Raw genomic sequence first — 20,927 nt, 5'->3', positions numbered from 1 at the left:
ATGTTATATACACTGATGTGATGTGGACATGGTTATGACGTGGACAAATTAGATGGCATGTTGTTACCATGTTGAAGTCTTGTTGTGCAGCTGACACATGCCAACATGTTTTTTTTACATGTTGATGTGTTGTTGACATGTACTTGACTGGCTATCATATTGTTGTCTTGTTGATACACTGACATGTTGTGGACATGTTATTTATATGGAGTTGATGAGTTGTTGATGTATGTTGTTATCATGCTCTTATCATGTTGTCATGTTATGGTATTTTTGTGTTGTTGTATAGTTAATGTGTTGACGCCTTTACAAGCCATGACACCTGGTATTCTGGTCACTTTGTGAGTCTATGTGTGTGCATGTGTCGTCATGGCAAAATGTGGTCCTGGAAACATCTACTGGAACAGGAACTACCACAGAAGCAGTTGTGAGTACTTTGCCAGGTGTTCATATGTCTGGACATATTTTGTTAATGTGATAGCATCACAGTTGTGTAAGACGCAGTCTAAGAGCTGCACAGGTGTTTTGCTGAGATCAAAATGAAGGACGAGTTTGAAGATGGGTGTGGTCTGAGCAAGGACTCGAAGTTGGGGGGTAGGAGATGGAAGAAGGTCATTAGCGCCTCCACTGGCCCGTGTTAGTTTCAGTTGCATTCAACTGTATCCCAGTTTCATTCATTCCCATCCACTCTAAGACATCAGGGAAAAGTAGAGACCGCCTTGTGATGGAGTCACAGCAGCCACATCACCAAGAGAGAAACAAGTTAACTGCACCATACTTAATGTACCGAACCATCCGGCCATCGTAAAACAGTGTGTTAGCATTGTTTACTCTCAAGGTCATGAATGTTATTCACTGTTAGGGATTGAACACAGATTCAGGTGGTGATTAATAAGAAGATTTATTTGAATGTCTAATATATTTATCGTGTGGGGGATGATGGGTGGATAGGCTGCAGCAATGACAGCAGATTGGTAACATAGATCAAGTGACACATATTAGAGGAGGAACTGCTGTGACCAAACACACACGCACACAAACAGATATAAACGTTAGAGGACTGACAAGATACAGAGGGAAAGTGGGAAACACAGAGACACACAAGGAAGGGGAGGAGGCGGAGGCACCCTTACATTAACGACGATCCTGGTCGAACTGATATGTTGAGTGCACGTTCACCAGAAACATGAGCATGCACACTTAAGGCACGCATTCAAGCACAATACTGATTTCTACTGAGTACTCACTGGTTAGTTTGTCAATGGGTTGACTTGCTGGTGTGATCCCATTGCAACATGGTCTTTAGTATTGCTCGTAGCTGCACATAGCTGTGTTGATGAGAGTTGTTTACATGTTATTTACATATTAATGTGTTGGTGTAGTTGTCCTGTTATCATGTTGTTGACAACTTGTTTAGATGACATGTTGTTAGAATGTTCTTGCTATACTGTTTGTGTCATTATTATGATGTTATTAAGTTGCGGAAATGTTATTTATATGTTGCTGTTGTGTAGTTGACAGACTGACATGTTGACATAGTGTGATGTTTTTTGTTGATTCTTCTTGTCATGTAGTACACATGTTGTTGATTAGTTGTTAACCTGTTTTCATGTTGTTGTTATGATGTCGACATGTTATGTATATGTTGTCAACGTGTTATATCGTTGGCATGTTGCTGTTGTGTAGTTGACACACTGGTATATTTTTTTTACGTTGTTCATGTGTTGTTGATGCATTATTGACACGTACAACCTAATCTAAACCTAATCCGAACCCTATTCAATAAAAGCTGGGATGCTGTGTAAAATGCAAATAAAACAAAGCAATCATTTACAAACATACTGTGTTTACCTACAACAGAACTGAAGTGTTTCTGAGCCATTGCAGTGGCATGTTTTATGCAATCATGTGTTCACAAAGTGGTGAACCTCACTTGTGAACGATCGAGCCTGTCGAGGACTTGTTTCAAATATGTTGCTGCATCAAATTCAGAATAACCATAAATTTACAGAGATGAAGTTGATGAGGTAAAGCATTAAATATATTGACTTTGTGCTATTTTCAATTGAGTATAAGTTAAAAACAACAAGGAAATTATCACGTTTTATTTATGTTTTATGGTGTCCCAACTTTTTTGGAATTGGGTTTAACTCATGTGTGATCTTATTGTTGATGTTTTGTTGTCATGTACTACAGTTGTCATATTGTTGACAACATGTTGACCTCTTATCATGTTGTTGACATGTTATTTACATGTTGATATGTTGTTGACATATAGCTGACAAGTTGGCATGTGGCTGACATGCACAACCCCATTTGGACACTGTGTAAAATGTAAATACAAACAGAATGCAATCCTACAAATCATTTTCAATCAATTGAATTCAACATAAAGACAAAACAAAGCTGTGGGTGAGCCGTCAGTGTGTTCAGTACACTTCCTGTCTATTTGCACAAATGCTACGTTTAAGTTTGTACTCCATATGCCATACATTGGAAAGCCAAGATTCTAATGAATCAAATGATTTGAACCATTTCAAGATACAATGACAACAGCAGGCACAATCAACACCAACAGACAATCATTTACAAGTTGAGCCAATTCACCTGTGAAGTCTCATAGTAATCCACACAGACGAGATTTTAGTCCAAAACACATTGCTAGATGAATAAATACTTATGGTCTGCTGTTACATCCAGGTAGACATGTGGTCTTCTGTGTTTTTGTGTCCTAACTCCTGCTCCTATGGACACAATTACAATATCTTGGTAGTCAAATGGCCGCCGCACTCCGACTTTTTGATTGACACCTGAGTTGGCGCTTCTCGTTTCCACAGCCAACAGAAAGGAATGAGGATCCAAGGTGAGAGGAAGTACCACCCTTTCCTCTTCATTGTAAAGATTGAGCCAATTGCAACCAATTGTGCTGATGACTGGGGCTTCATATAGCCAATGAAATTCTGAACATGAAGATATGCTGCTTCACCAGGTAACTTTAAAACCACAAGTCTGTGTGTAAAGGGAAGTATGTGCTGCCATTACTGTGTGCGTTAGTGTGTACAAGCATACAAACAATCAGCGAAAACACAATACACCCTCCAAGAAGCACAGGAAGAAGGTACTCAATGTGAAAGCCACAAGTTTGGAGTTGAAATATCTGAGGACGACATGTCATCAATTGATTCAGAGACAGAGGCGATGTTTGTGGAGGGAGGAGACATTCTTGAGGTATTTCTTGAGGTGTTACTGCACAGGTATGTGTGTGTATTCCCTCTATTTCATTGTATGAACTTCTGGCATGTGTAGGCAGCTGTAAAAAATATATATATATAGAAAAGATGGAAGTTTTGTAACTGTTATTTTGTTATTTTTGCAACATAATTGGTGCAGGTTCAGATAAGGAGTTGGAGCCCCAGTCAGGCAGTGGCCACAATGCGTGGGGCCACAGGACAGTACCACATAAGGAGAGGAACCCAAGCCACCGTCTCCATCCATCAACCAGCACATCTTAGGAAATCTGATAGGAATGATGCTGAAGAGAAGTTCCTTAGGATTTTCCATTCCCTTTACTTCAGTAGCCTGGTGGTGGATGCATCTAATCAGCAAAGTAGAGGCACAGCAGCCCTTGATCTTCTTTACAAAATAAAGCACTTCGATGAACTATGACCCTAGCCAGGAAATCGCCATTGTTGAGCAAATGGTTGCCTCCAAACCCTGCATTGGCTCAAACAATACATGAAAAATATACTTGTTCACTGGGGATATAAACTCTAAATTCTGGCAGATCACAGGAGCAGCTGTACATGGGATGTCTTTAAGAGAAAGCAGGAAAACGGAGGCAAGGTGCTCAGTTATGACAGCGATGACGCTTTTGTCAACTCATGGTTTCTGGGCACTGGCTCCAAGCTTTTGTTGACAATTTTTACAAATCCCACCTTTTTCCATGATCTCATTCGGAAGAGGTGAGTGGAATCATCTGCACGAACAGAATTGGATTCCCAAAAACAAAAGTCTTCAGTCAAGGCTCAAAATCTTATAATACTCTTTTTTACTCTTGATATCCACAATATTTAGTTTCAAAAAGGAAAGCACCATAATGGGTTTATGTTTCAGTTTTTTTATGTCAGTAATACCGATAGTGAATTTTAATGTAGAATAGAATACCTGTAAACGTTACCTTTCATTAGAGCCCAAACATGATTGTATGGTGAAGCATTCCAGAGGAGAAGTCATTTTATCCTAGACAACAGTCAGCAATTCTTCAGGTGGTACAGTATTAAAAACCATCATGACTATGTAAATGTATTACTACATGGGCTTGAGAACACTTTGGAAAACCTAAACTCATTTCATCACTGCATCTACAAATACAAGTTAAGATTCTACCATGCAACGTGTATGCTACATATCAGCAACAATGTGTGAGTTCTCTGGACCCGAGGTCATTGAGATGGACGGGTCTGATAAGTCCACATTGTTTCTGGAAATCATGGATGTCATGTCCTCTGCAGGTCTGTTAGTGCTCATGGGTCACCTGCATGCCTGTGAGGGCTCCATTAATACTGAAAGGGCCAAACAGGCTCTGGAGGGACATGCTACCATCCAGAAGATGTCTTCTTCAGGGACATTCTGCTTATTCTAGCATGACATCGCTGAATCTCATTCTGCAGTGTTACAGCAGTGTGGCTTCATCGTAATAGAGTCCAGTTCCTAGACTGTCTGCCTGCAGTCCAGACATGTCCCCCACTGAAAATATGTGGAGCATTATGATGAACAAAATACAACGACAGAGACCTGGTCTGTTGAGCAACTGAAGATATACATCAAAAAGAATGACAAAGAATTTCACTTTAAAACTTCCTTAGTCCTCAGCTCCAAACACTGACTGGTAAAGAACAGCTGATGGACCACAGAGGAAACTGACCCTGAACCAACTTTATTAAAATATCACATCCAGAATGAATGTATATTTACAAAAACAATAAAGTTTATCAGTTTGAGCATTAATATCTTGTCTTTGTAATATATTCAATTAAATATAAGTTGACAAACATTTACAATTGATTGCATTCTGCTTTTTTTTTTTTTTTTTTTTTACATTTTACACAATATCTCAACTTTTTGGGGGGAGAAAACGTTGTAGTTGACTGTAATTGACACATGCTTGACATGTTGTTGGTGTGTTGATCTGTTGTGGCCATGCTATTATGTTGTTGATGTATTATTAAGATGTTGTTTACATGTTATTTCCATTTAGACATGCTGTCGAGATGTCAATATGTTACATGTTGTCATTTTCGTGTCATTTACATGTGAGGACATGTTGTTAGCATGTTGTTTGCACATTTATGTGTTATTGGCATGTAGTTGACATGCTATCATATTGCTGACGTTTTTTGTGTAGTTGACATGTAATCATGTTGCTGTGTTGTTGACATGTTTGCATGTATTTGACCTTTTTTCAATACATGGCATTTACATGCTGATGTGTGTTATCACATTGAGATGTTGACATGTTGTCATCATGTTGTTATGAACATGTTGACGCATCGTTGTCATGTTGTTGACATGTTGTTGATATATTGTTGTTTGCATGTTTTCCTGCAGAATCTGTCCAATGAGGAGCAGGTGGTGGTGATCCATGCCAGGACGGTGCTCACTCTGGCAGAGAAGGTAACTGATATACTTGAAAACTCCTGAACACACATTGTTTACCTGTTGAAAGCAGTTTGTCAGCCTGTGCTGACCTTTGACCCCCTGCTATGTCTGCAGCATGAGAGAGTCAGTTACTGCCATCAATTCATTAACAAGAATTTAGAGGTTCTCTTTTGGTTTGAATCGTGTATCTCAACATAATGAAACATGTGACAGCAACTGAATTAAATCAAGTTTTAGTTTATTTTGTCTCTCTCACTCCTCTACTGTCCGTCTCCATTTTTAGTCCTTTTTTGTCTCTGTTGCTGTCGAGATATCAGTGAAATACAGAGCAGTAGTTTTTATCCGTCTGTCTGTCATATCCCAAAGTGAAGCAGTTTTTTTCATTTTAAATTACTTTTAAATGCTCCTTTCATTTCTTTTCTAAACATGGTTCATCAAACACCTATGTACCTGCATTCGCTTTCCTTTAGATTAGAAAATCAACATGAACTCTAACTGTGCTCTTTAAATGAAATTCCTGGCTGAAAAGGGAACATGATGTCTTCCCGCCGCCCTTTCTAACAGTTTCCTCTTTTGTCCATCCGTCTCTCTCTACCCGTCTGTCTGGTCAGTGGTTGGAGTCTATTGAAATGACCAAGTCAGCTCTGCAGCAGAAGATGTTGGACATTGAGAGCGAGAAGGTAAAAAACAAAATGTTAAGCAAATGTATCTGTGCCAGATGTTGCCTCCCAATGGCTTCAACCCCACCTGGTGTTTTAACTAAAAAAAGCACTCTCATTGTCTGGGTACTGTGCAAAAACGGGCTGTAATCTGGTTTCTCTCTCAGCTTGGTCTTAGTGCTTATCATCTTAATTCTATTTTTATCTGCCACTCCTCTTACCATAGGGTTAGAGGAGTAGTGCGCGTGCCTCACAGCAAGAAGGTTGCCGGTTCGATCCCCTTTCTGTGTGAAGTTTGCATGTTCTTCTCGTGCATGCGTGGGTTCTCTCCGGGTACTCCGGCTTCCTCCCACAGACCACAAACATGCTCATTAGGTGAATTAGTGACTTTAAAATTGCCCCTAGGTGTGAGTGTGAGTGTGAATGGTTGTTTGTTTTGTGTGTTGCCCTACGATCGACTGGCGACTGGTTCAGGGTGTACTCCGCCTCTCGCCCGTTGACAGCTGGGATAGGCTCCGGCCCCCCACAACCCCGAAAGGGATAGGCAGTATAGAAGATGGATGGATGGATGGATGGATATTCTGCTCTTGAGTGAGAGGTTGCAACAAGATAGACAGTTCATTGTTGAACCATCCCCAGCTGTCTGTAAGCAGGTTTTTGCCAGCCAACTGCCTCCATGCCAGGACTGCTGGGTGCTCTACAGACAGCTACCTGTTGCATGGACCTAAGAAAGTTCCTCTGCAGTGTACATGTGGCTACCTGTGATTCAGAGGCTGCCACATCTTCACCAGTGGACAACAGAGGCTAAATACCTCTGTTTTCCACCATCCTCACCAGCTCACTCACTAGCAAGCAAGTGAGAAGCAAGCGAAGTGGCCTTCTGGCTGTTCCACCTGGACAGAGGTGATGGTCACAGGAAAAGGAAAACCTCTTGACACATAGCTGTAAAAGAAAACTTACCTTAGTGGCTCACCATCTCTTCTCATTTCCATCCTCTGGTTAATGTCAACCTGATCAGCCATCAGGCTCTGTCCCTGGAGCCAGCACAGACCTGTTGGCTCCTGCAGCTGAGTTACCTGCTCACACAATCGCTGTGGAAGAATCCATAGTGAAGCATGTGCCAGTCCACTCCAGGCAGATGGCTGTCATGTGTTTCCTGGGAGCTCACCTGGTCGACAACTACAGGCTCTCATCAAAAAAAAAATCCCACTTCGAATGCTGGCATCATCAATATTTCAGCTTGAGTAGGACCTGAGTTAAGACCTAATTAAGGAACAATTCAGTTCAATTGCACAGTCTTTACTCGTTTTTTTTCTTTGGTCCCATTGCATTTCTACACCGGCATGGTTCAGAGCTTTTCAGTGACCTGTATGCACTGGACTCTTGGCTAAATTGTCCAACTTAGGCATTTGCATATATTCAGTATGTTTTCTGGCTGCTGAATGCCTTCTACTGTCTTGTCTACTGATGGTCTACACCCAAATAGGTAAGGAGCTCAAATACTTTCTTCAAACATTAGCATTTTCTAAATTTTTAGATAGTGTCTGCAGGAACATCCATGCATCAAAGTTTCCAGACGGATCTGAACGGTGTCGTCGCATCAAATATGGTGGAGTTGATCATAGGTGAAAATACTAACAGCAGAAACATTGTTTTGTGTGTTTAAACTCAGATGTTGTCAAAAAATATTCATCTGAATCAGTCATGTGGGTTAAAATTTTCTGTTTCACCATAATTTGCTGTCAGCAGAGTCCCATTCAAGCGTGACAGCAGCAGAACCTTCAGGTACTACAGTGACCTCTCCATGTTGTTTTCTAGGATCTGTTCAGTAAACAGAAAGGTTACCTGGATGAAGAGCTGGACTACAGGAAGCAATCGATGGATCAGGCTCATAAGGTCAGTGTGAGCAGCAGTGTTAATTTTGACAAGAATTTTAAATTTAGTTTTAGTCTTAGTCGCTTAACTGAAAACTGGTTGGTTTAAGTCACATTTTAGTCTTTTATTTTGTTTTTGTGAACATTAAGTTCGTGGAATCCAGTTTTTGTTTAATTTTAGTCAAATGTTTGTCATGATTTTCTCAGTTTCATGATACTGTAATGGATTTTGAACTATGCTTTTAATCAGTAGGCTGAGAATGTGTGACTGACTTACCACCGTTTATATACTTAGTTATATTGTAGCTGTGGCTCAGGAGGTAGAGCGGTTGTCCAACAATCAGGAGGTTGGTGGTTCGATCCCTGGCCTCGGCACTCCACATGCCGAAGTATCCTTGGGCAAGATACTGAACCCAAAAACTGCCCCCGATGCTGTGCCATCAGTGTGTGAATTCAAGTGTACGTTGCTTTGGATGAAAGCATCTGCAAATGACTAATTGTAATTTTTATTATATTATTACAATATTATATAATATGTATTATATATATAATAATAGATATTATAAACTAGATGTTTAGTTATACTTAGTTATATTTTTAACAATTGCTATTATTATATGTTTATACACTTAATTATTTTTTTGAGAACATTCTTTTTCTCTTAGTTTTATTCTCATCCTTATTCCTCTTTATTGTATATATTTGATGTTCATGTGTATGTTTAAACTGCTGCTGCAACAAAAGAATTTCCCAAATTGGGATCAATAAAGTTAAAGTCTAAGTCTATGTTAGATTTAACTATACGAGTATGCAGCTCCAGGTCTCCCACAGCTTCAGAACTCGTGTTTGTAAAAATGAAATGTCTGATGTAAAATGTATGAATATAATGGTAGATCTACAGTAGGGCTACACAGTTTATTATGGGGCAACAGGGGTTACTGCAGGGTTACAGAGATCACCCCAGATATTTACAGTAAACTGTGGCGGCTGGTATACACAACTTTCCCCAGGTACACAGGGTTTCCCAGAGACATACAGGGCTTCCCCTAGGTAGAAAGAGTGTATGTTGGATTTGAAAACAGCGTCAGTACCACAAATTTGTCATTCTATTTTTTTTTTTTGGGGGGGGGGGGGGGCGGGGGGGGGTAGGGCAGTTGGGGGTGCTGTAACCATTTAGTGAAGATGTTCTATTTTATTTTATAAAGCAAGTTATATGCCAACACAGCTAATATTGGCTTGAATGTCAATGCCATATAGATGATCGAATAAAATATTTTTTAATATTTTAATATATCTGCCCTTAATACAGAGAATCCTGGAGCTGGAGGCCATGTTGTTTGAGGCTCTGCGACAGGAGGAGGAGTCTGGGATGGAGGGATTAAAGATGGAGGAAGGTCGCCTGTCTGAAACTTTAACGGAGGAAGAGAGAGAGGAGCTTAGGAGAGCAATGGATCAATGGAAACGAACTGTGATGTTCGAGCTGAGAGAGAGAGATGCCCAAATCCTGCGAGAGAGGATGGAACTACTGCAACTCACACAACAGGTAAACATTCAACCAAGGGTTAATTCAACAACAAGGATACGTTTAAACAATTTAAGGACATTTAGAAGTTTACCTGCTAGTATTGCATGTTTCATATTATTTTATATTTGACACAATGTTGTTTTTTTCTGACAGAGGAACAAGGAGCTGGAGGAATTTATAGAAACACAGAAACGACAGATTAAAGAGCTGGAAGAGAAGGTAATACTACGACACTTGTGATGCTACTACTAAACTAACAGAAACACAGTAAAGTCCTTTTGGATGAAGAAAGTAATGTAAAACCTGCTCTTCGTGCCTTTCAACTGGCTCTCCACTGTTTTACACTGTTTTATTCTTTTTCTTTCAGTTTCTATTTCTGTTTCTATTCTTCTCTTTGGCCTTCATCCTCTGGTCTTAACAGCAGCTGGTGAGTTACACAGTGACAGGGCAAAAGGGGTTGTTCTCATGCTACTGCTAAACAACACAGATAACTGCAGCGCAACACACTGTAAACAGGGTACTCAGGGTCTACTTTAGGTACAAAGAGGTGGCTTTGGGTACACACTGTTTACTGGAGGTATTCAGAGTTTACTTCAGGTACACACAGTTTACTCCAGGTATACAGTTTGTTTCAGGTACACAAGGTTTTCTGTGTACCTTTAATGGCAGCACAAAACACTATAAGCAGGGTATACAGGGTTTACTTTAGGTACACAGAGTTAGCTTCAGGTACACATGGTTAACTACAGGCATACAGTGTTTGCTCCAAGTATACAGGTTTTACTCCTGGTATAGACAGTTTACTGTTAATATTTTTCTGAATCAATATACTGTAAATATTTTATGTCATTAATGTCTACAGGTTGTGTTCATATCACGTCACAGTAAAGCTGTTAATGTTCCAGTCTGTGTTTTGGTGTCTGCAGGCCAACAGAGTCCTGCAGCTGAACACTCGTGGTTGGCTCAGTCTGGATCAGAACAAATGAATGGACGATTCGGTTTGGAGCAGAAGTTTATTGACTGAAGCATGTAGGCTTCACTGACTGACTGCTGTCAGCCAATTAGAGTACAGCCCCAGCTGTCAGCTGACTCTGGGACTCCAGAAGTCATGGTTTCCACAGTAACAGCTGTACGCTGTGTTTCATACATTCAAAAACCACGACTGGCAACATTGTAACTAGCTTCCTGTTAGCTGCTGTTAAGTACACCTGATATGCAGCTGACAAACACACTTTCTGGCCTCAGGAGGCCCTCTGGACCAAAGTGGTGCTGGACTTCATACAGTTTTACCTCAGCTAGCTGGACTTATGTCAGTGTTACCTCAGCTAACTGATTTTAAACCTTGTTAGCTAAGTTAACTGAATTCATACAGTTAACTCAGCTTGTTGACTTCAGTATTAAGGTAGTTGATGGGTCTGTTTCAGTTGACTTACTGATTTGTGAGTTGATGAAGCTGCAGTTACACAGGCACATTGATGGATTAAAGTAGAAGTGAACTGGTCACTAAGGTACCATGATTAGTTCACACAGTTGAATTACTGTAGAAACACATTAGAAAACATTAGAAAATGTTGTTAAATGAAGCGTTCTCATCCTGACAAAAGTACTGTCGAATTTAACTGTGGTCTGATTGGCTGTTCCACCTGCAGACTGGAGAATGTTGAACACTGTAGAGACTTTCAGCTCCACTCATGGATCTCAGGTTACAGTGGCAACTTTCATCTGGTTTCAGCTTGATTATCCCCGGACCAAAACCTGATGAAGGAAACATTTGCTCCTGACGTCAGGAGGTCTGCTGGAGGTCAGAACTGCAACAACTGAACTAGAAAACTAAACAAAACCACATTCTGATCTGAAGATTTGAAACATGAAGTTTAACCCGCTGCAGTTTGCTGTCATCACTCTACAGAATTTAGATGTGATCCAGTCTCTGAACCAGAATGAGTAATAGAATAATAGAGGATAATTTCACAAGAGAAAAATATTATATTATATTATATTATATTATATTATATTATATTATATTATATTATATTATATTATATTATATTATGAATTGATGTATTCTTCATTTTACTCTTCTACAAGAGATAATGACATTTGATATTGAAATGACTATATGATGAAATGGAAATCTAAAAAAAAAAGAAAGTCAGTTAAATGAAAATATCAAAAGTTTAAACATCCTGAATCATACATTTTCTCTCTCTTTACAGGTACAACCTTCCATCTATGATTTTTATTTCATTACTATTTGTCATTTCAATATCAAGTTCATTTTGATTGTCATCAGCTATTAAGTATGTTGTATGATCTGTGGCGACAGAGTAAAAAGAACATGATTTATTGATTTATCGAAAATATGAAATATCTTTTGTTGGTCCTGCAGGTTTGGAACAGAATCCACACAATGAATCTGTTAATGTTTTAAAAACTGGATCCTGCTGTTGTACTTTTATTATTCCAGATGATATTTTTCTATCTCTGCAGTGAGTCTGAACTCAGTGAACATCTGAAGAGTCAGTGGGTTGATGTGATTACAGATTAAAAATGGAAATGAGACCGAAGGCATAACTGTTTGTGTTTTGTTGTTGAAGATGAGAAAGTTTTTCATAAATTGGCGTTCAGATCAGAGACTCTGATCGAACCATTATTTTGATTATTCAGTATTTCTTCCCTCAGAAAAATCTCAGTGTAATGTTTTCAATGTTTTAAAATAAAAAGTGGTTTAGATAGTCATCCCAGCTGCTGTAGATTCGCACCTGTATAATTCAATTCAATTCAATTCAATTTATTCAATTCAGTTCAATTTTATTTGTATAGCGCCAAATCACAACAGAAGTTGTCTCAGGACACTTTCCATACAGAGCTGCTACAGACCAAACTCTTTATCTACAGAGAACCAACAATTCCCTCATGAGCAGCACTTGGCGACAGTGGCGAGGAAAAACTTCCTTTTAACAGGCAGAAACCTCAGACTGAACCAGGATCAGGGTGGGCGGCCATCTGCCTCCACCGGTTGGGTGAGAGAGGAAGAGCAAGAGAGGGAGAGAGAGACAGACAGACGGACGGACGGACGGACGGACGGACGGACGGACGGACGGACGGACGGACGGACAGACAGACAGACAGACAGACAGACAGACATGCAGTCACAGTAACAGTGACAGTGGATGTAATAACAGCAGTAGCAGTTGCAGTGGATGTCAGGCAGGGCCAAGGCAGGAGATGCAGCTGAAATCCACAATCCAGATTCAGACACTGTCCATGGGAACCTGCAAGACGACAAAGCACAGAGACTCCGGGGAAGGAGCTAAGTTAGTAACACGCCGTGGTAGGACATGAGAGCGTGCGGATGGAGAGGGACAGAAGGACGGAGGAGCTCGGTGTGTCTTTGGATGTCCCCCGACAGTCTAATCCTATAACAGCATAACTAGGGGCTGGTCCAGGACCAGCCTGAGCCAGCCCTAACTATAAGCTTTATCAAAGAGGACAGTTTTAAGACGACTCTTAAATATAGAGACAGTGTCTGCCTCCCGGACAAAGACTGGAAGATGGTTCCACAGGAGAGGAGCTTGATAGCTAAATGCTCTGACTCCTGTTCTGCTTTTTGAGACTTTAGGAACCATTTTCCTCGCCACTGTCGCCAAGTGCTTGCTCATGGGGGAATTGTTGGTTCTCTGTAGGTAAAGAGCTTGGTCTGTACCAGCTCTATATGGAAAGTGTCCTGAGACAACCTCTGTTGTGATTTGACGCTATACAAATAAAATTGAACTGCATTGAATTGAAATTGAAAAAGTAGAAATGCATTCTGGGAACGCAGTGTTCGAGTAGGGCAATAAGGTACTATGAGCTCTTTAAGATAAGAAGGTGCCTGGCCATTTATGGCTTTGTAAGTAAGGAGGAGAATTTTAAACTCTATTCTAAACTTTACAGGGAACCAGTGCAGAGCGGCGAGTATTGGAGAAATATGATCTCGCTTCCTGGTTTTTGTCAGAACACGTGCTGCAGCGTTCTGGAGCAACTAGAGAATATTCAGCAACCAATTTGGGCAGCCTGATAGTAAGGAATTGCAATAATCCAGCCTGGAAGTTACGAATGCATGGACTAGTTTTTCTGCATAATTTTGAGACAAAATATGTCTGATTTTTGCGATATTACGTAGGTGAAAAAAGGCAGTCCTTGAAATTTGTTTTACATGGGAGTGAAAGGACATGTCTTGGTCAAAGATAACTCCCAGATTCTTTACAGTGGTGCTGGAGGCCAGCGCAATGCCATCCATAGCTGCTATGTCATCAGAAAGTGACTTTCTAAGATGTTTAGGGCCGAATACTATAACTTCAGTTTTGTCCGAGTTTAGCATCAGAAAATTGCAGGTCATCCAGGTCTTTATGTCATGAAGACATGCTTGTAGTCTAGTTAACTGACTGGTTTCTTCCGGCTTCATTGATAAATATAGCTGGGTATCATCTGCATAGCAATGAAAATTTATCGAGTGCTTCCTGATAATCTTACCTAAAGGAAGCATATATAAGGTGAATAGAATTGGTCCAAGCACAGGACCCTGCGGAACTCCATAGCTGACTTTAGTGAGCACAGAGGAGTCGTCATTAACGCGTACAAACTGAGAGCGATCTGACAAGTAGGATTTAAACCAGCTTAGCGCAGTTCCCTTAATGCCAATGAAATGTTCCAGTGTCTGCAATAGGATGCCATGGTCAATGGTGTCAAATGCAGCACTAAGATCCAATAAGACTAGTACAGAGACAAATCCTTTATCAGATGCAATCAGAAGGTCATTTGTAACTTTAACCAGTGCTGTCTCTGTGCTATGATGCACTCTAAATCCTGACTGGAAATCCTCGAATAAACTATTATTGTTTAGAAAGTCGCACAGCTGATTGGCAACTGCTTTCTCAAGAGTTTTTGAGAGACAGGGAAGGTTGGATATCGGTCTATAGTTGGCTAAAACCCCTGGATCAAGAGTAGGCTTTTTCAGTAGCGGTTTTATCACAGCTACTTTAAAGGACTGTGGTACGTAGCCTGTTGATAAAGACAGATTGATCATGTCTAAAACTGAAGAGTCAATTAGAGGTAATACTTCTTTGAACAGCTTAGTCGGGATTGGATCTAAAATACAGGTAGATGATTTTGATGATGAAATTATTGAAATTAGTTGGTGAAGGTCAACAGGAGTAAAACAGTCTAAAACTGCGACAGACTGAATAACAGTTTTTACAGTTTCTGTGTTTGAAGACAAAACAGTACCTGTTAACGGCAGGAGTCGATGAATTCTGTCTCTAATAGTTAGAATTTTATCATTACAGAAGCTCATGAAGTCATTACTGTTCAGAGCTAAAGGAATACATGGTTCAACAGAATTATGGCTCTCTGTCAGCCTGGCTACAGTGCTGAAGAGAAACCTGGGATTGTTCTTATTTTCCTCTATGAGTGCAGAGTAATAGGCTGCCCTGGCACTGCGGAGGGCTTTCCTGTATATTTTAACACTGTCTTGCCAGGCGGACCGAAATTCTTCCAAATTGGTAGAACGCCATTTCCTTTCTATTTTCCGTGAAGTTTGCTTTAATTTGGGGGTTTGAGGAGTATACCATGGAGCTAACCTCCTCTGTTTAATTTTCTTCTTTGTTAGGGGAGCAACAGAGTCAAGTGTCATACGCAATGAACCTGTAGCACGATCAACCAAGTAGTCAACCTGGGAGGGACTAACGTTAGCATAGGAATCCTTTGTTGTATTGAGACATAGCATTGAATTAAATGCTGATGGGATCATATCCTTAAATTTAGCTACAGCACTATCAGACAGGAGTCTGGTATAAGAATTTTTGCCTACTGGCTGGTAGTCTGGTAATATGAATTCGAAAGTTATTAAATGATGGTCTGATAAAAGAGGATTCTGTGAGGAGACTATTAAGTCTTCGATTTCAATGCCATATGTCAGAACAAGGTCGAGGGTGTGGTTAAAGCAGTGAGTAGGTTCATGTACATTCTGGCGGAAGCCAACTGAGTCTAATACTGAGATAAACGCAGTGCTAAGGCTGTCATTATCAACGTCGACATGTACATTAAAGTCACCTACAATAATTACTTTATCTGCTTCAAGGACTAAACTTGATAGAAACTCCGAGAACTCAGCTATAAATTCGGAGTAAGGACCAGGAGAGCGGTATACTATAACAAATAAAACTGGCTGCTCTGTTTTCCATTTTTCATGAGAAAGAGAGAGAACAAGGCTTTCAAATGAGTTATAGTCGAGTTTAGGTTTAGGGTTGATCAAAAGGCTTGAGTCAAAAATGGCTGCAACTCCACCTCCTCTGCCGCTGCCTCGAGGAATGTGGGTATTAATATGGCTCGGAGGAGTAGCTTCATTTAGGCTCACATACTCTTCAGGACACAGCCAGGTTTCAGTCAGACAAAATAAATCAACATTATAATCTGATATTAACTGATTTACTAGAACAGCTTTAGAGGACAGAGATCTGATGTTAAGGAGTCCACATTTAATTCTCCTATCTTGTTGTACTATTGCAGAGGTTGTTCTAATTTTAATTAGATTCTTATGTTTAACTCCTCTTCTCTGTACTTTTGGTTTACTTAGTTTACGTGGTCGGGGGGCAGACACAGTCTCTATGGAGTGTTGGGTGGGTAACTGCTCTAATGGAGGCGCAGAGAAGCGTGTAGGACTGCAGCTCTGCCTCCTGGTCTCAACTCTGAGTTGTCAGGGGTTAGGTTCATAAATAAAATCGGTCAGATTTCTAGAGATGAGAGCTGCTCCCTCCAAAGTGGGATGGATGCCGTCTCTCCTAATCAGACCAGGTCTTCCCCAGAAAGTCTGCCAATTATCAATGAAGCCCACACCGTTTGCTGGACACTACCTCGACAGCCAGCGATTGAACGATGACATGCGGCTACACATATCATCACTGGTCAGATTTGGCAGGAGTCCAGAGAAAACTACGGAGTCCGACATCGTTTTAGCATATGTACACACCGATTCCACATTAATTTTAGTGACCTCCGATTGGCGTAACCGGGTGTCATTACCGCCGACGTGAATAACAATCTTACGGTATTTACGCTTATCCTTAGCCAGCAGTTTCAAATTTGATTCGACGTCGCCCGCTCTGGCCCCCGGCAGGCATTTGACTATGGTCGCTGGTGTCGCTAACTTCACGTTTCTCAAAATGGAGCTGCCAATGATCAGAGTTGGTTTCTCAGCGGGTGTGTCGCCGAGTGGGGAGAACCTGTTAGAAACATGAAGCGGTTGGTGGTGACCCGTGGGCTTCAGCTTGGGACTATGCTTCCTTCGAACAGTCACCCAGCCTCCCTGGTTTCCCGGCTGCTCGGGAGCTGTCGAGGGACGGCTAGCTGGAGCTGCACTTGGTCGGTCCGCACCGGCTACGGGGGCCTGGCTAACTACAGCTAATGGTTTGGTTTCCATGGTGCGGAGCCGAGCTTCCAATTCACTAAGCCTCAACTCACCAAATAAACTACATTTATTACATGTACCAGTATCACTAAAGGAGGCAGAGGAGTAGCTAAACATGTGACACACCAAGCAGGACAGAGCTGGAGAGGGACTGAGAGAAGCCATCGCTAGCTGCTAGGCTAAGTTGGTATAGCTAGCAGAGCAGACAAGTGCGTAGACAAATAAAATTGACGGTCGCTAAATAAACAGACTTATGGGTGCTTGAGCAGAACTAATGTTACTTTAGAGTGCGGATAAAAGGCCGCTGTAACAAAACACAGAGCAAATTACACTCAGAGGAACAAGAGCGACAAACGCACACTACTCCTAAGGCAGCAACCAGAAACAGGAAGTGAGACGATACGCTTACCTCAGCACGTCAGCACGTCAGCCGTCAGCATGGCCACCAATCAAGCTGGCCATGCTGACATGACATGTTTAATATTTGCTACACACGTTAAATAGTGCAACATATCTTTTTTTTACATTAATGAGCAGATGAACACAGCTTTACATTGCCGTGTCTCCTGATGACACAGGGCCTACTGATACCCTTTTAAACTGTATTTTAGACATTAAGTCATGGATGGCAGAAAACTTCCTACAGCTCAACAGAGGTTTTAGTTATTGGTCCTGAAGGCAAGAGAGAGACACTTTTACCAAAACTACAAGGTTTTACACCCTCACAATCTGTTAAGAACCTGGGCGTCATTTTAGACTCTGAGCTTAGTTTTATTCCTCATATTAAAAATGTAACAAAGATTGGTTTTTACCATCTTAAAAATATAGCCAGAGTCCGCCCGTTTCTCTCTCAGGCTAACACGGAGGTGCTGATGCATGCTTTTATCTCCTGCCGTCTAGATTATTGTAATGCTCTGCTCTCTGGTCTTCCCAAAAAGACTATCTATAACTTACAATTACAGCAGAACTCAGCCGCACGTGTGCTGACGAGGACCAGAGGGCGTTACACCGGTTTTAGAATCGCTGCATTGGCTCCCCGTGTGTTTTAGGATCGACTTTAAGGTGCTTTTATTAGTTTTCAAGTGTCTTAACGGTCTTGGGCCATCTTATTTATCTGACCTGTTTTTATCATATCAGCCCTCGTGGACCCTCAGGTCCTCTGGCACTGGCCTTTTGATTGATCCAAGGGTTCGGACCAAAGCCCACAGAGAGGCAGCATTCAGCCACTATGGTCCGAAGCTTTGGAACAGCCTGCCGGAGTGCATCAGGACCGCAGAGACCGTTGGTGTTTTTAAAAGAAGGCTCAAGACTCACCTTTTTAATTTAACTTTCAATTGATTTCTTATACTCTTTTAACTCAGGCATGTTTTATCCGAGTACTTTGTCTTTTAGCTGTTAGGTCCTTTTATTTTATTCAATTTTAGGTTTTGGGTCCTTTATTCTATTATCTCTTAGGTTCTAGGTCATTTAATTCTATTGTCTTTTAGGTTTTAGCTCCAGTGCTTCCTCATGGGGGGCTTCCGCACTGGGAGGGGTGTCTGGTCTGCCCGCCGGGGCGTCATCCTGGGGACCGCTCAGGCCCAGAGGACTGGGGGGCTCTGGTCTGCGTGTGGAGTCCACCCCGGTTTGTCTGGGTTGGGGGTCTCTGTTGCGGCGACGCTTCCTGTGGCCACGGCCGGTGATCCTTCGCAATGCAGATGAGCTCCCCGTAGGTGGTTTTCTTTTCCCTTTTCCTTTTTCCTCTCATGACGCCTCAGTGCCCTGCCATTTTCGTTGGGGTGGGTGTGTGTGGGTATGTGTATGTGTGTGGTTGTGTGCGGGTGGGTGTGTGCATGACGTATGTCTGCGGGTGTGTTGGGAGGGGTAGTTGCTTTTATATTGCTATGTTATGTTTTTATCTTTTGTCAAGCACCTTGTGCTGCATTTTTATGTATGAAAGGTGCTATAGAAATAAAGTTTGATTGATTGATTGATTGACTGATGAACAGGGGTACCTAACTACTGAATGAAGAGCTGAAACATCATGATACACTTGATACTGTCACATGCATTCAGTGTATCATGTATGTACTGAGTATACATAAAACTGTGTAAAATGTATATACTGTGTATTTCTGTGTAATACTGTCAGATATGCACAATGAGAGTCAGACAGGAAGTGACTTCTCAGTTTAAAACAATCACCTATGCACTATAACTAGACCTAATAACTAAACATGCCAAATCATAATGCCGTCTGCCAGACAGACCCATTTCTCAGAACTATGAACACTATGTGCCAAAATTTTTGTGAAAAACTCGCTGGCTGCTCCATGTGCTCATTTAGCATTAAGTCACAACAGCTGGAGCCCAATTAATACACAATTCCCCCAGTGGAAACGTTGAGTCAAAACTGTTCACACACCAATCAGAACCTCTGGATAAATTAGTAAAAGGGCTATGGTCAGTTCATTTGTCTACAAAGACCTGAAGGTAGAGGAAGAGGACATGGGAAACATAATATAAGGAGACCAATACTTTCTAATGAGAGTCCTGCAACTCCAGCTGATTATGTCCCTCACATCAGGATGTCAATGAGGGAATATGAGCCTCTTTAATCGGGACCTTCACAGAGGAACACATGTAAGTGACTTCCATACTGTTCTTTGCTGTAACTCTGAAGTGCTGTGCTCTGCACTGTTACAACACATATATGTACATAGCTGTTTGCTGTATTGTACAGTATGATGTAAGTGCTTTGTAGTATCTGTATCTTTATGTTTTGCAAAATGCATGTTTACTGTAATCCCATCAACACTTGTATTTCACGGAGGGCTTATTTAGATATTACAATTGAGGCTTCACTGTGTAAAGAGGTTGTTCTGGTGGGAAAACTCCATTGCAGCAACAGGTTTTTACAGTTGTGTTCTGAATTGGTCTCTCAATGAATAGTTTGTAGTGTCCGTGTATTTTTTGTTTTTTGTGTGATGTCTGAGGACAAAGTTTAGTTGTAAGATTATGTGGTTTTGAGTGGAGTTTGCTTTTGACATGAAGTTTGAAGCTTGCAATGATGAGTGTGCAGTTATGCATTTGCATTTAGAGTGTTGGGAAATGGAGCATACTTTCAAGTATCGTGTCATGGCAAACAAAATAACTAACATGGAGAATTTGGTTTGTGTGTGTGTGTGTGTGTGTGTGTGTGTGTGTGTGTGTGTGTGTGTGTGTGTGTGTGTGTGTGTGAATGAGAGAAAGAAAGAGAGAGACATTAGATGTAGCGAATGTGACAGGCAAAGAAATCCAGTTCAGACTGCAGCGTCTTCAGAGCATCAGCAGTAATGAGCACTGACGTGTGTGTGTGTGTGTGTGTGTGTGTGTGTGTGTGTGTGTGTGTGTGTGTGTGTGTGTGTGTGTGTGTCTGCAGTGTGCAGTCTCCTCGAGTTTTACAGGGGGATTTTAAGGCGATGTCTCTGCTCAGACTGTTGAATCTGGCATGGAAACTGTTGAGGTTGTCCAGTAGGATGGTGTCTTGGGTAATGCTCCTAAATGTTCAGGAGGTGGGGGGGGGGCTATCAGTTAATATAGCTACAAAGTCTCAATCAGACTCATGATGGACATTTTGATAGAAAAAAATGTAAATGAATGCAGCAGACCCACTATTATTAATCCATACATTCTTCGTCCTCTTCAAACACTGCCATCTACCTTACAAGGTTACAAGGCAATTTTGCTCCAAGTTTTTAATGAGTATTTTTGCTTTTTTTTGTTGTAATATATCTCTCTGTCTT

General features: G+C 41.1%; 1 protein-coding gene across 7 annotated transcripts in view; it reads left to right on the top strand.

The window, feature by feature from the left end:
• The window catches only part of jakmip3 (Janus kinase and microtubule interacting protein 3), a 37,412-nt gene extending 25,128 nt beyond the window's left edge, over nucleotides 1–12,284 (top strand). For 4 of the 7 annotated variants that reach the window (XM_070990597.1, XM_070990596.1, XM_070990595.1 and 1 more), the window contains 6 exons: nucleotides 5,608–5,673; nucleotides 6,270–6,338; nucleotides 8,136–8,213; nucleotides 9,501–9,734; nucleotides 9,870–9,935; nucleotides 10,084–11,289. In XM_070990597.1, coding sequence (XP_070846698.1) covers nucleotides 5,608–5,673; nucleotides 6,270–6,338; nucleotides 8,136–8,213; nucleotides 9,501–9,734; nucleotides 9,870–9,935; nucleotides 10,084–10,134 — 564 coding nt within the window. In that variant the 3' untranslated portion in view covers nucleotides 10,135–11,289. Of the gene's footprint in view, nucleotides 1–5,607; nucleotides 5,674–6,269; nucleotides 6,339–8,135; nucleotides 8,214–9,500; nucleotides 9,735–9,869; nucleotides 9,936–10,083; nucleotides 11,290–11,365 lie in introns of those variants that run through there. The other 3 variants (XM_070990592.1, XM_070990589.1, XM_070990593.1) reach the window with 3 other exon arrangements.
• Nucleotides 12,285–20,927: the final 8,643 nt, after the last annotated feature.

The sequence above is a fragment of the Chaetodon trifascialis genome, chromosome 21 (assembly GCF_039877785.1).
Source record: "Chaetodon trifascialis isolate fChaTrf1 chromosome 21, fChaTrf1.hap1, whole genome shotgun sequence".
Lineage (NCBI taxonomy): Eukaryota > Metazoa > Chordata > Actinopteri > Chaetodontiformes > Chaetodontidae > Chaetodon > Chaetodon trifascialis.
The sequence above is the reverse complement of the archived record's forward strand: the minus strand, read 5'-3'. Positions and strand labels throughout refer to the sequence as shown.